Below are 14350 nucleotides of genomic sequence, written 5' to 3'. Positions count from 1 at the left end.
ATGTTTTTCCATTTTTCCTCATTAAAGGATCTTGAATCTTGAATGCCGATGAAATAGAGACTGGTGCAGTGCTTTGCTGTACCCTGAATTTTATCTCAAATCTCATATGTGTGTGTGTGCGTGTGTGTGCATATGTATATAGAAACATTGCATTTAAAATAGGAAACTCGCCCTTTTATATAGAATGCCGTATTACTCAAAATGTAATAAATAAAAATATTTATAAATAAATAGAATAAATTTTTTTGCTAATTAATTAAATGTGTCATTTTATTTTTAAATAAATAAATTGTTTGCTAATTAATTAAATGTGTCCTTTTATTTTAAAATATTTTTATATATATGATCACTTAAATAATTCGAATTATATTTCACAATGAAGTTCACCTTTTCACCAGGGATGGACTTACCATGAGGCCGGGGTAGGTAGGGTTAGGGTCTGCAGAAACTAGAGGCCCCATGAAGCGGCATTTAAGGATATAACGTAATATGATCATGTAAATGACAGCAAAATGATTGTTTTCATTTTTAGAGACAGTTTTCAGGACGGCCCATCGCAGCTGTAATAGACTATTACACTCCCCAGCTGTCTGTCATCACTGGAGCCTACCGGCTTCGCACTGCCAAGACTAGCATTACATTCTCCCTCATTTGATACTGTCTCACTAGAATGAATGTGATGGACAAACTGTAAACAGATGTGGAGAGAAGCATTCCTGGCCCAACCCTGATTGCTAAGTTTTACTGCTGGTTTGATGTGCTTTGATTAGAGCAATATTGATATATATATATATATATATATATATATATATATATATATATATATATATATATATATATATATATATATATATATATATTTTTTTTAATAATTACTTCTGGTTTATATTTCAGCTTCAAAATATCTCCAATGGCCCACTTTGGGAGCCCCCTACCCATGTCAGCTAAGAGCCCCCAGAGACGTTAGTCTGCCCCTGCTTTTCACATTGATGCATTTCCAAATGAACCAGCTTTTTATTTCATACTGTAATGCTCACTTTTTGTAATAATGGTGCGCTCTGACAATCACTTTGAGGGGGGTGGGACTGTGATTTGCTAATCCATTGCGATCCATTAAAAGTCCCGGTAAACTATGGGGGCCAATAGTTGGGTTCATAGATTAGTGGAGCAAGTTTTACGACGAAACTCTTACCACTGTGGAATATAAACCGTGGGACAGAATACGTCTGTGCGCGGAATTTTTCTTTTCTGCAAGTCACCAGGGGGTGGCATGGTGGTGCAGTGGTTAGCACTGTTGCCTCACACCTCTGGGACCCGGGTTCGAGTCTCCACCTGGGTCACATGTGTGCGGAGTTTGCATGTTCTCCCCATGTCGTCGTGGGGTTCCTCCGGGTACTCTGGTTTCCCCCCACAGTCCAAAGACATGCTGAGGCTGATAGGAGTTGGTAAATTGCCCGTAGATGTGCATGTGTGAGTGAATGGTGTGTGAGTGTGCCCTGCGATGGGCTAGCCCCCCATCCTGAGTTGTTCCCTGCCTCGTGCCCATTGCTTCCGCAATAGGCTCCGGACCCCCTGCGACCCAGTAGAATAAGCGGTTTGGAAAATGGATGGATGGATGGATGTAAGTCACCAAACTGACTTCTTAAACTCTCTACACTTGGTAGAAATGCCCACGTTTAGGTGGCCTAAAAATACATATGTAAAAACCCACATCAACGCAGTACAAATGTATGTGTTAAATAGGTCTTTCTCTACTAAGATTTACCTAGGCTAATATTACCTGCCTGTTCAAGGACAAAGGATTTAGTCTGTAATGCGTTTTATTGGTTGATATATGATAGGCCTAATACCTGACCAGGAGTTCAAGCCCCCAGAGAGCCCGATATAAAACTTAAGTATATTAACAAGTACACTACTGTTATACATTTCTATTAACATATCCATTATCTTGACAATTGATCACCCAGTTTTACCTACACACTTTAATTTCACGTTCGTGTAATTTTTACCAGCACTTTCACAAATATTAATAAAGCATGGAGTGTCACATGGAGGCATGGCCAGGGGCGAAGGCAAGCGTTGGGCTTTATTGGTATTAAGCAAAACACAAACAGGGCGAATTCAAAAGGACCACGAGGGGTCAAAACGGGGAGACAAGGATCAGATAGGGGAGAAAGCACGGGACAAACTCTGGAGCACAAGCAGGTAGCAACATCACTAACGAGGGAGCAGACGAGGGGTAGCTGGAGTGAGTCACACAAGGGTAATGCTAAGACAAATTAGTAACAGGTGTGGCCAGGGAGGGATTACGGACCGGGCCAGCGGGGCCGCTGCCCAGGGGCCCTTGGGGTGCAGGGGGCCCATGGGGCCCCTAGCCCCAAACAATTTGCAACGCTTATCAACAATGTATTTTCGTTTGTCTATTTTAGAGGGCCTACATTCTTTGATCCTCTGCCTACAAGGGCCCCTGACCCTATAGGGAGGGTGTTTGGCTGCCAAGGGCCCTTGAATTGTGGTGGTTGTGATGGTGGTGCTGGTGGTGGTGGTGGGGGGGCGGGGGGGCCCTCGCGAACATTTTGCCCAGGGGCCCACACAACCCATAATCCGTCCCTGGGTGTGGCTCACTGGGGACAGAAGGAGGAGGAGGAATGCAGGATGGGACATGGAGCACCATTGATACAAAGAAAGAAGCTTCATCAAATATATGATCTGTGCAAATTCCAAAACATCTTTGATAAATCACTTCTTACACATTTTTTTTTTCTGAATTTGCATGCAACGTTAATGATGCGCACTTCAACAATGTGTCCGATATTAAACCAGCTTCCCAGCAGATGCAAACTTTTTTTTTGGCATGGAAGATTTGCTGACATGCGTTCTGCCATATGTCAAATGCCGTGGTAAAGATATAGGCATGACATACCATATTGTAAGTGTTTAGTCATAAGAACATCAGCTTAAGAATGTAATATATGGAAGGTCAAAAGGGTCAATAATATTGCCTGTTACAAGCTCTGAAATGTACGGAGTTGACTACATATGCTCTAACGAGGCTAAATTTCGCAGTGCGCTACCATATGCAAATTTAAGGAACATTGGCTGAAGTCCTTGAAGACAGGTTTTTTTGTCTATAAGGTAAAAAAATGCAGTGTCGAGATGCATTCTTTCTCACGAGTTATACCCCGAAGCGTCCCATGTGCTCGATGTTTCATTCACAAGCTCAATTCCGCCCCAAAGTGACTGACAGAGCGCACCATTATTACACAAAGTGGGCATTACAACATAAAAAGCCATCATTCGGAAATACATCAATGTGAAAAGTGGAACTTCATAATTCTTCATAAACATAAATTCTAATTATTTAAGTAAAAATATAAAATGATATTTCTATTATTTAAAAATAAAAGGTCACATTTAATTAATTGAAATATTTAATTAGTTTAGAAGTAAAGTTTAATTAAGTATTGAAATCTTTATCTGTTTGTTTATTGATAATTTATTTATTTGTTTTGAGTAATATGGCGTTCCGTAATTGACAACGTTAGAAATAGAGATTTTTAATTAAAATAATAATTGTGTTCTTCAAACTTTGTTTTCATCAAAAGATTCTCATTTTAGAGAAATGGCAGCCTTGTAATCCTTGAACATTCTAGTTGACAGTTTGTTGAGGTAATCTGGCAAGATTTCACCCCGCGCTTCCTGAAGCGTCTCCCACAAGTTTGTTTGATCGGCACTTCTTACGTACCATTTAGCTAAGCTGCTCCCATAACAGTTCAATAGGGCTGAGATCCTGTGTTGTGCTGGTCACTCCATTATACACAGAATACCAGCTGACTGTCTCTTCCCTAAATAGTTCTTGCACAGTTTGGAGCTCTGTTTGGGTTATTGTCCTGCTGTAGGACAAAACTGGCTCCAGTTAAGCGCCGTCCACAGGGTATGGCATGGCGTGGCAAACTGGAGTGATAGCCTTCCTTCTTCAAGATCCCTTTTACCAGCTATGATAATCATTTACGACATTAACAATGTCTACACTGTGTTTCTGATCAATTTGATGTTATTCTGATAAACAAGAAACATGCTTTTCTTTCAAAAACAAGGAAGGTCATGGAACGAGGGTCATTAGGTACAAGCACTCAGAGTGGCACACATCCATGACCTGAAATACTCACAGGGACAAACAAAACATTTGCTAACAAGTTTGGGGTGATTGTGCCACCTGGCCGGTGTCAGTCAGCACTGTCATTATGCAGCAAACACTAACAGAAGCTCCGGTCCCCTTAGGGTCAGGAGGATGTTTGCATAACAACAGGACATGGTTCCTGCTCTTTGTTCCTGGCAGTGTTCACGTGCAGTGATCTGTCAGTGCCTGTCTGTATGTGGCCGTGATATGCTGATGCAGCATAGTTCCTTATCCATTACAGTTTAGATGTAGCAGTTTAAGCGAGCTGTGCTGTGCTGTGCTGTGTTGTGCTGTACTGTGAGTGCTGTGCTCTGCCCTCCAAGCTCCGCCACTGGGGTTGCCTCTACTGAAAATGGCCACAAGGTGGCAGTGTGACTCATAAAAATGGGGTGGGACACAGTATACAGACTCCATTAATGAATTCTAGTCCAGCTCCTGTGACCAGTGATAATACATGTACACATTCAGATGTAATGTGAAGTTATAGCAAGGCAACATTAAAAAACACAATCAGATCTTGATTATGTTCCTTATGAAAGGTATTAATAGCGTGTAGAATGATCTTTTGACTAAACCTAGTCAATCAAAAGTTAAATGTTATATAATACACTCTCCATGAGTTAAAAAAAACAACTTAGAAGTAATATATTTGAAACTTATTTATTTATATAGGATTTAATTATTCTCATTATCATCAGGTTCTTGTATGGTTATTCAAACTGAAGTTTCATTTTTATCTATTTCAGTAGAGTAACCAGAGCTTGGGTCAGTAGATTAAAAAAGGAACCTTATTTTAAAAAAGGATGTTCCCGGGGGAAGTAACAAAGTTTAATGAACAACTCGTTGTGGCAAAATAATGCCTTTAGTAGCAGGACTGGGATGAACCAAAAGCAAGACAACAGGAGGTGAAAGCAGACTGGTTGTAGAAAGAGATTTGGATGCAGGTAACAGAGAGGAAACAAGCCTTGCATTCAAATTTCTACTTATATCTTTAAAAAATGCAAAGTAACCAATGTGCAAAGCAGAAAATGCAAAGCAGAACCACTGTGTTGTATAAAATTCTCAGGCTTAGGTGACTTTTCATGTTTTAACAGGTGAATTGATATGGATCCTTCCCCCATGTGCAAAACATGCTGGTTCCAGGGGTTAGAATTAAACACTAACTTTGTGGCCACAGGGCAACATGCCAGTGAAGCGTGAAGGGTGCATTAATGGTAGGATGGAAAATACCTTTTTGCAAGGGCAGTGTTGTTGATAAAAACACTGTTAATTCTGTTTCCAACAACAGGATTAGTTGTCTAGGTTTCCACTGATACTCTAAATGCGGAAGAAAGTCGCAAATTACCTTTTGTATAGGATAATAATAAAATGGTTTAACAGTCGTTCTTTGGTGTTAAGTTTTTGGAACCATCTGAATTTTAACTTGTGTGTTAATTGTTTTATTGTTTAAACAGGAAAGTATAACAGAGTTCAAATGTAATTCATCTAATTTAAATGGGTAGATGGAAAAGACCATTAGGGAATATAAACCCTTTTTTTAGTGACACAGGGAAGGTCATACGTAGAATTGAGAAATGTCACTGCATAGTATTACCATGTTCCTTTGCAAACAATGCAGCCAGTCTTCAAAAATTATAGGTGTTAAGGCTGAGGTGCATCATTATAAGATTAGCTGTCTTCCTGGATTGTGGGAGAGGCCATGGAGGAGGGAGAGTCCTCTGACTCTCATCATGGTATCTCTGGAGAAGGACCATGAAGTAGCTGCAAGAGACCAGGTGGACGACCAGAGAGAAGGAGAGCAAAGCGATTCATTCCTGAATATCAAACTCCATAAAGATTTCAAATTTCATTATGATTTTAAGTCTGAAATGTTATGTTTTTGACAGATTAAGATGTAGAAACATATTTTTTTTTGTAATTGATATAATTTTCAAATTAATAAATATAATTACATTTAATTCTTTAATTAAAAAATTAAACATTAGTTTTGACTTAATTTTGGCAATTTTCATACAAAAAAAAAATGTGTGCGAACTGCAATTATCCTACTCTGATTACTGAATGACAGTCACTGGAAGATTTCCAAAATGTGCAGAGTAATTTCTGAGGTATTTCATTATGATGATTGATGTTGTACAGTCGTACTGTTGTATCTGGTAAACATCTTCACAGAATTCAGCTGTCTTCACCTTTCTGTCTTCCTCTCCCACACTGAGGGTTGTTTTCACCACCAAACAAATATGAGACACCAGCCACACCCTTAACTGCAACACCTCCGGAAATCCAGCAAGTCCCCCATCTACCATCTACCATCTACCTGCACTACAGAAAATGTATTTGCTGAACATGAAAGTTTCAGAGAAGGGCCAGTGAGGAGAACAATGTTTCTGGTATGATGATCAGGCAGTTTGAGGGAAATATATGATGCAAGATCAATGCTATTTTGTCTCCACAAATAATGCATTGTCTAAAAATTACATACAATGTATCATTGTTGCCAAGAAATTCATCAGTGCAGTGACAGAAGGGATATATATTTCATTTCCTTTAAAAAAAAGTCCAAAGGTGCCTTACCAATAGCGTAATTATTTTTCTCTGTTCTTAGGTGCAGTGTTCATGCAGAACTTTATTATCATGCACAAATCTGCCAAGTGTTTTGGCAGAAATGGGAGTTGGTTGATTGATTGTATGGTTGCCATGGACACAATGATTACTTTCTCTTGGAAAACTCACCCTGCATGAATGCACAGACGTTTGTAGATACCAGCATAGCAGTTGAAGTAAGAAAAAAGTCACTAAAAACAGAGTAGGTTTTGTTCAAGGCTTTTTGATAAATTCCCCATATACCCCGTTTGACAGAAGAAAATAACTGGTAATTGATTTTGGAGAGGAAGGTAAACAAAATAATCTCAAAATCCCATCTGCTTCAGCTGCTCCACACTAAGGATTTTAGGACACGGCAAATAAGGCATCTCTAGCTGATACCATCAATTAGGTTGGTTCCGTTTTTAAAAAACCTTAATGTGAAAACCTTAAGGTGTTTAAAAAACCTTAATCTTACAATCTGTTATCTCGATGTATATCGAAAGGCGCCACACATATATTTATTAGAAAGCAAATTTTCTCCAGCAAACATATGTAGCGCGCCTGGCAAGTTTCGTCTGGTCAAAGAACACTTTCAAGCTGAAGAAAGCTTCATCAGAATAATATCAGTCATTAAGTTTCACATTTTCTTTTATGATAACTGTATTTATTCAGCAGTCAAGGTTGGCATGGTAGGTTGCTTTGTTTGAAAACAGACCAGTCTGTTAACTGACTGTCGGCCTGCACTTTGTATGTAGTATATTTCTATATACTATTGCTTTCTATATTTATTATATATTTATATGAATTATTTGTGCATTTTGGGTTGTAACATTTGTTTCTAAATGTATTATACATGTGAAAAAGATTTTGCTTTGGTTAGTTTTGTTATGTTAGGATTTGTAATTACTGCAGTATTGTGTTTGGCCATGTCGCGGTGCCTGACTTTAATATAGCTCTCTAGCACGCAGTGAAAAATGCACTTAAGTCTGTGGTAGAATCTGCAGGGGTATTTATTTGCAACACACCCAAAGTTTTGGGTTTCTCTGCCCAAAGGGCACAGCTAACCTAAGTCTGCTTCAGACTTGTGTCGATGGGAGAATGCGCTTCCGTAAAAAACAGAGTGCGGCAACATGGCGTCTGGACCCTCACGTGATTTCAGCTTGTCAGGAATCTCACCTAGGAGCACAAACACTGGCAGCTGAACACACAAATAACATGAAAAAGAGTGAAACTATACACCAGTGTAATTCCAAGAGACAGTTGATGTGAGTCTCTCACCCACATGACAATGGCTGGTGAGAAGCAGTCCACAGTGCCATTGTGTTTCCATCACAATGAGCTCCAGCAGAAACCTGTTCAGGTTCTAACACAGGATAGGATCAAGTTCCTTGTGTATTCATGCAACTTCACCTTCAGGCATAAAAAAACAGGTTTACTCATTCAATTACTACATCAATAATGCTAAGGTTTATGCAAAAAAAAAACCTTTTAGATTTGTTAGAATACAAGAAACTGAATGTGAAAATCACTCTAATGGGACTGGCATGCAGAACCACACTGTGAAGGGGAATGGAACAGGGGATTTAATTGGGGGGGGGTTCCTTATCAGAGGCTGTACAACATAACACCAGTTAGAACATCTGAGTGTGAGGAGATTTAATGAGGGTGAGAGAGAATGCTTACATTTATATCATAGACAGTAATTATGGACAGCACGAACAAAACTAACCTGTCTCTTCATAATTCAGTAAGGTTCTAGCTATAAAATCTTTTATAGTTAAAATAAGTCTAGAAACTATTTAGTTTATATTATAATAAAATTTATTGTAATATTACAACAACAAAAATGAAAAAAAAAATCTTGAATCCTAATCCTGCTAAGGGAAAGCCTGGGAAAAGGATGGTTTAAAGATTTTATAGCATGTCATGCATGACAACTTTATACTTTCATGAAAAGGTTAGTAAGGTATAATCATAATTTTTCTAGTTATTTTTTACAGTGTTTATCGGTAAGCTATTTGTCATGCTGGGTGACACTTCATTCATCTCAATTGTTTTATCTTTTTTTTCAGTTGAAAGCACTAAAAGGATATTGGCTTGTTTGTCTCCCCTGGTTACTGACAACAAAGGCGGCTGTTGCTTAGCAAACCCACAGATATAAAATTGGCCTGTAGAGCTGTTCCCTGAACTGCAAACCAAACTGAAACCTCAGACGTCAGCTTGAAGACCTGTGTGCAAACCAAACTGAAACCTCAGACATCAGCTTGAAGATCTGTAACATGGTGAGGATATATTCCAGAAGCTTTTCAGGTTAAATTATCATAGGAGCGGAACATTTACGGGAATATATATAGGGAACCAACTGCCTGTAAATGATGTGAAGTAAATGGATGAATAGAAGACTATAGGTTATATTAGAGGTTGTCTAAAGGAGTGCTGCAGGAGTAGGCCTGGGGGCTGCGGAATTTTATTTGTTATCAAATTTTTCATGAAATAAATAAATATATAAATCTTAAATATTGTAAAATGTTTTCATTAGGCTTGTCAAAGTTACCACATTATTTTTAAAGTCATAACCTGCTATTATTTATTTGATTGTGTTAACACGTGTGGTATTTTGATACCTAAATAGGAAAATAGTATGAGCAACGATGGTCAATAGAAAGCTATAGCATTTCTCCCAGGCTGTAAACCTTGTGAGAGTTTTGGTTGGCCATGGCACAGACAACCAGAATTTACAGCTAAAATCCAAACATTCAGTGGGCATCTCTAAAGACTGTTACTTTCATTTCATTTAAAAATAAATTCCAGACAGCTCAAAAGATCAAATTTTTTCGAATTTTCTGTTTTTATTTTATTGAAGGCTAATACCATAAAATGAGGATCTTTCCAGTTATTATGTGCGTTTTCAATACTTGTCAAACTTCCAAAAATATACTTTAAATACTATATATATACCATTAAATCGTTAAATACTGCAAACATGATTGTATATGCAATCAATCGCAATTAAAAATTTTATTTAATTAAGCAGCTGAATTGATATTTATTTTTAAAACAGGATTTAAAAACATCTAAATGGAAGATTAACTGGTCTGTGTAGGTGTTATAGTGTTATATCACTTAAATGTTACTGCAACTAGGCTAATAAAACGTCCGATTTTGTTAAACACAATTTCATTTAGCCTAGCATTCTGATACAGTATACTCTATGTTTATAAGGATGCATGCATCAAAACTTTGAGTAGGTAAAAAATGGTGTACCATGGAAATTTCATCCTCAAAGGTTTGCCATGGGCCAGAAATGTTTGCAAACCACTTACCGTAATGACTGAGAATGAGAAAGTTATTTTTAAAATGCCAATATTACATCTATTTCATATCAAGAGAGAATAAATATTTGACTAAATATAAAATTTAGTTTCAAACTCAATTTAGAAACATGCATTCTTAGTGCAGTTTTACTGAGCATACGAATATAGTTTGTAATGTGGTTATCTGGCTACAATGACTGTTGTTCTACTTTTGTTGATTTATTTTGTCTCCCAATCCAGCGTGAGTGCATCTCCGTCCACGTTGGCCAGGCTGGAGCCCAGATTGGAAATGCATGCTGGGAACTATACTGCCTGGAACATGGTATCCAACCCGATGGACAAATGCCGAGTGACAAGACCATCGGGGGAGGAGACGACTCCTTCAACACTTTTTTTAGTGAAACAGGAGCCGGGAAACATGTTCCCCGTGCTGTATTTGTGGACCTAGAGCCTACTGTCATTGGTAAGAAAGAGTTTATTGAGGGTTATTTTGGATTACAAAATAAAAACATAATCTCTCCTCAGAAGACCTATGGGATTGTCCAATTTAAGATCATTCACTATGAAACGTTTAGTCTATAGGCACATAAACCAGTCTAACAACACAAACACTCAAATATAAATTGAACGAAGGGCCCTGTACCAGACAGTTTATTCTGAATAAAATTTTATTTCTATTTTTATAAACAGAGTTGGGCAAGTAAAAGTCCAGACTGTTTTGTTTCAACCAACCAGTTGAGTTCTCTGTGACTGTGACTGTGACTGTGACTGTGACTGGTTGTTTGAAACAATATCTCAGTCTGGACTTTTACTCTCTGGGCCTGAATTACCCAACTCTGATTATAAATACATAAAAATAATATTTACCAGGTTTAATTTGTACAAAACTAATATGATTTTCCCTGTTACACTTTGCTCAATATCAATAACCGTTGCTATGCTTCTTCACAGATGAGGTACGCACAGGTACCTATCGGCAGCTGTTTCATCCTGAGCAGCTCATTACAGGCAAAGAAGATGCTGCCAACAACTACGCCCGTGGGCACTACACCATCGGCAAGGAGATCATCGACCTGGTGCTGGACAGGACACGCAAACTGGTACGGAGTTCATTGGGATTTCACTGTAACGTCTTAACAGACATTTTGCTATATAACATTTTATCACTTTACATGAAACCTTCTCCCTGTCTCCTCCAGGCTGACCAGTGCACTGGCCTCCAAGGTTTCCTCATCTTCCACAGTTTTGGTGGGGGTACTGGCTCTGGGTTCACCTCCCTCCTGATGGAACGTCTCTCAGTTGACTATGGAAAGAAATCCAAGCTGGAGTTTGCGGTCTATCCAGCTCCTCAAGTGTCGACAGCTGTGGTTGAGCCTTACAACTCCATCCTGACCACCCACACCACCCTGGAGCACTCTGACTGTGCCTTCATGGTGGACAACGAAGCCATCTATGATATCTGCCGCAGGAATCTGGACATTGAGCGCCCAACATACACCAACCTCAACAGGCTTATTGGCCAGATTGTCTCCTCCATTACAGCCTCACTGCGCTTTGATGGAGCCCTGAATGTAGACCTGACAGAGTTCCAGACCAATTTGGTGCCTTATCCCCGTATCCACTTCCCTCTGGCTACCTATGCCCCAGTGATCTCTGCTGAGAAGGCTTACCACGAGCAGCTGTCAGTGGCTGAGATCACCAATGCCTGCTTTGAGCCAGCCAATCAGATGGTGAAGTGTGACCCCCGTCACGGCAAGTACATGGCCTGCTGTCTGCTGTACCGTGGAGACGTGGTTCCCAAAGATGTCAACTCAGCCATTGCCACCATCAAGACCAAGCGCACCATCCAGTTTGTAGACTGGTGTCCCACTGGCTTTAAAGTGGGTATCAACTACCAGCCGCCCACTGTGGTTCCTGGAGGAGACCTGGCCAAGGTTCAGAGGGCTGTATGCATGCTGAGCAACACCACGGCCATCGCTGAGGCCTGGGCTCGCCTGGACCACAAGTTTGACCTGATGTACGCCAAGAGAGCCTTTGTCCACTGGTATGTGGGAGAGGGTATGGAGGAGGGAGAGTTTTCTGAAGCCCGTGAAGACATGGCAGCCCTGGAGAAGGACTATGAGGAGGTCGGCACCGACAGTGTGGGGGACGAAGGGGAAGAGGAGGGAGAGGAATATTAAAGTATATGAAAATGTATATGGAAGTTTGATTTGATAATATTACTGGCATTTAATATTTTATTAACACTGGGAATATTCCTTTTTTATGTGGAATTTTTGAGTACAACATTTTAAACTAAAATAAATGTAATTAAATAATTTTTAAGTTTAATTTGTTTTTCCCCAGCATATTTGCATTATGCTAAAGCTTAAAGGAGTGACTATTTCTTTACCTCTAATAAAATAGTGTCCATTCTCTCCAGCCCTGTGTGAAACAGCTCTTTTCACTCACAAACATGAATATAATGTGATTCTCCAAACATCTGATAATTTCTCATAACATACTGAAATTAGCTCTTCTCTTGACAAATAACATTATAACATAATTATAACAAAATAACATTATAACATATTTCTGAGCACTTTAGTCATTTCTTTTCAGGAATTCTGAGGTTAATGCTCTGGAAAAAGCTAATTTAAAGCAAATTTAAAACAAATTTAAGCACGGTGGTCAATTTTGGAACTATCAGGAAAGGGCATTTCCTGCCACATTTCCTCTATCTAATTACCTCCCTAGACCCCCGATTGTACGTAAACAACAGCAACCAAAAGCTGAACTGCGGCAATGTAAACAGTGACATGACAGGACTGTCCGTGAAGAGACCTGGAATGCTGGAGGGTGAGCAGCAGCGAGTTCTGTTTGCGTCATTCACTCCGCTTTCACCACAAATCACCTCAGACTCTCATCTGTGCTGCAAAACTGACATTCAGGCCCAATTTGACCCAATATGCAAATTCACACAGGCACACTATGAACACACAGCCATGCTGTCAATGCTGTCATACCCACAAATGTAATTTTAAGAGCAAAGTCCCTCCTCATAGCACGTAGGTCTATAGGCATAAGAAAAATAAAAAAAGCTACTGTAAACTTTAGCAAATCAGAATGAACATACTACTTGTCGAGATGAGAGAAATGACATTAGAAAATTTGCGAAACGTGTGAAGTTTGGCTGTTCTGCATTAGAGTTTTGAACTTCAAACCACATTAAGCGTCAGAAGCGCAGTCTGGACGTTGTGAACACCTGGTCTAAATCTTTGTCAACTTTAAAGAATAATAACTCAAGCATTTTTTACGGTAAAATTCCCTTCTGCTTCCCTTGATTTTCCTGAACTATTCTGGAGGGACAAAAGCTCAACCTTCTCCATTTTGTTTTTAATTCCATGTCCTACACTTTGCTAATGCCTTTTACACACAGGTGTAAATACAAGGTCACCTCTTTTGCCACCCCATATAAAAGTAATAATCAAAATAATAAAAAGGAATTATGGCTTATTTTATTTTCTAAGCAGAACCACACAAGAGGCACTGTGCTGGGTAGATACCCTCATAAATATAATTGGCCCCTTATGACAAAGGCGTAGATTTGAGGATAGCCAGTGAGGACATGGTCCCGACCCATTTCGTGGGAGTTCTGTGTGTTTTTACAGGGGTTTGGGGCTGATTTGGTCCCTATCAATGCTGTAACCAAACTTCCCTTATGGACACCTCAAAGTACAAACTTTCTGCAGGCACCACTGCAGTTACCGTCTCCCTTAGCACAATAAATACAAACTAAGGTCATGATGCTACAATGAGCCTGAACCCGACCTAAACATGACCAATGAAAAAAACTGGCCCTAGTACAGCCAGAGTCTGCCGGTGAGTTTGGGCATCAGCAGGCCTTGTTGAACTTGCAGACCTTTATTTCTCTTTTTTAGAAGAGCAGTACATACAGTATTCTAATTGAAATATGATTTAACAAAAATATATGGATTCTCGCAACAAAAACTCTGCTCACCTAAAAACAATATTTTAGATCCTTATATTAGTGGATATTAATGCAATGTATGTCATTTTGTCTCAAGGAACATATAAACAGGATATACAAAGTAACACTGTAGAAACAATGTGATTGAAGCTTTACACTGAGGCATTGTTACTCTTTGATTCCTTTTGGCTTGCCTGTAATATCCAGCCTTTGTTTTCCTCACAGGTGGTGTAAACTCACACTATTGTTTCCCTCAACCCCCACAGGGCAGGATCCTTGAAATGCAGGAACCGATCCAAC

The 14350-nt window shown here is 39.2% G+C and overlaps 1 protein-coding gene across 2 annotated transcripts; it reads left to right on the top strand.

The window, feature by feature from the left end:
• Positions 1–8953: 8953 nt before the first annotated feature.
• LOC125731688 (tubulin alpha-1A chain-like) lies at positions 8954–12501 on the top strand. Of its 2 annotated transcripts, XM_049005899.1 has the most exons (4): positions 8954–9048; positions 10321–10543; positions 11032–11180; positions 11280–12501. In XM_049005899.1, exons 1-4 carry the CDS (start codon positions 9046–9048, stop codon positions 12258–12260), a joined length of 1356 nt encoding a protein of 451 aa, XP_048861856.1. In that variant the 5' UTR covers positions 8954–9045; the 3' UTR covers positions 12261–12501. The 2 variants fall into 2 exon arrangements, with proteins under 2 accessions (XP_048861856.1, XP_048861855.1); XM_049005898.1 differs by having other exon boundaries at positions 11032–12501.
• The last annotated feature ends 1849 nt before the right edge of the window (positions 12502–14350 follow it).

The sequence above is a fragment of the Brienomyrus brachyistius genome, chromosome 1 (assembly GCF_023856365.1).
Source record: "Brienomyrus brachyistius isolate T26 chromosome 1, BBRACH_0.4, whole genome shotgun sequence".
In the NCBI taxonomy this organism is placed as follows: domain Eukaryota; kingdom Metazoa; phylum Chordata; class Actinopteri; order Osteoglossiformes; family Mormyridae; genus Brienomyrus; species Brienomyrus brachyistius.
This window is presented reverse-complemented; position numbering and strand designations above follow the sequence as displayed.

Coding starts and splice junctions, on each gene's coding strand:
- LOC125731688 (XM_049005898.1), top strand. Junction 10,544..11,031: donor CCTAGAGCCTACTGTCATTG/GTAAGAAAGAGT, acceptor GCTTCTTCACAG/ATGAGGTACGCACAGGTACC.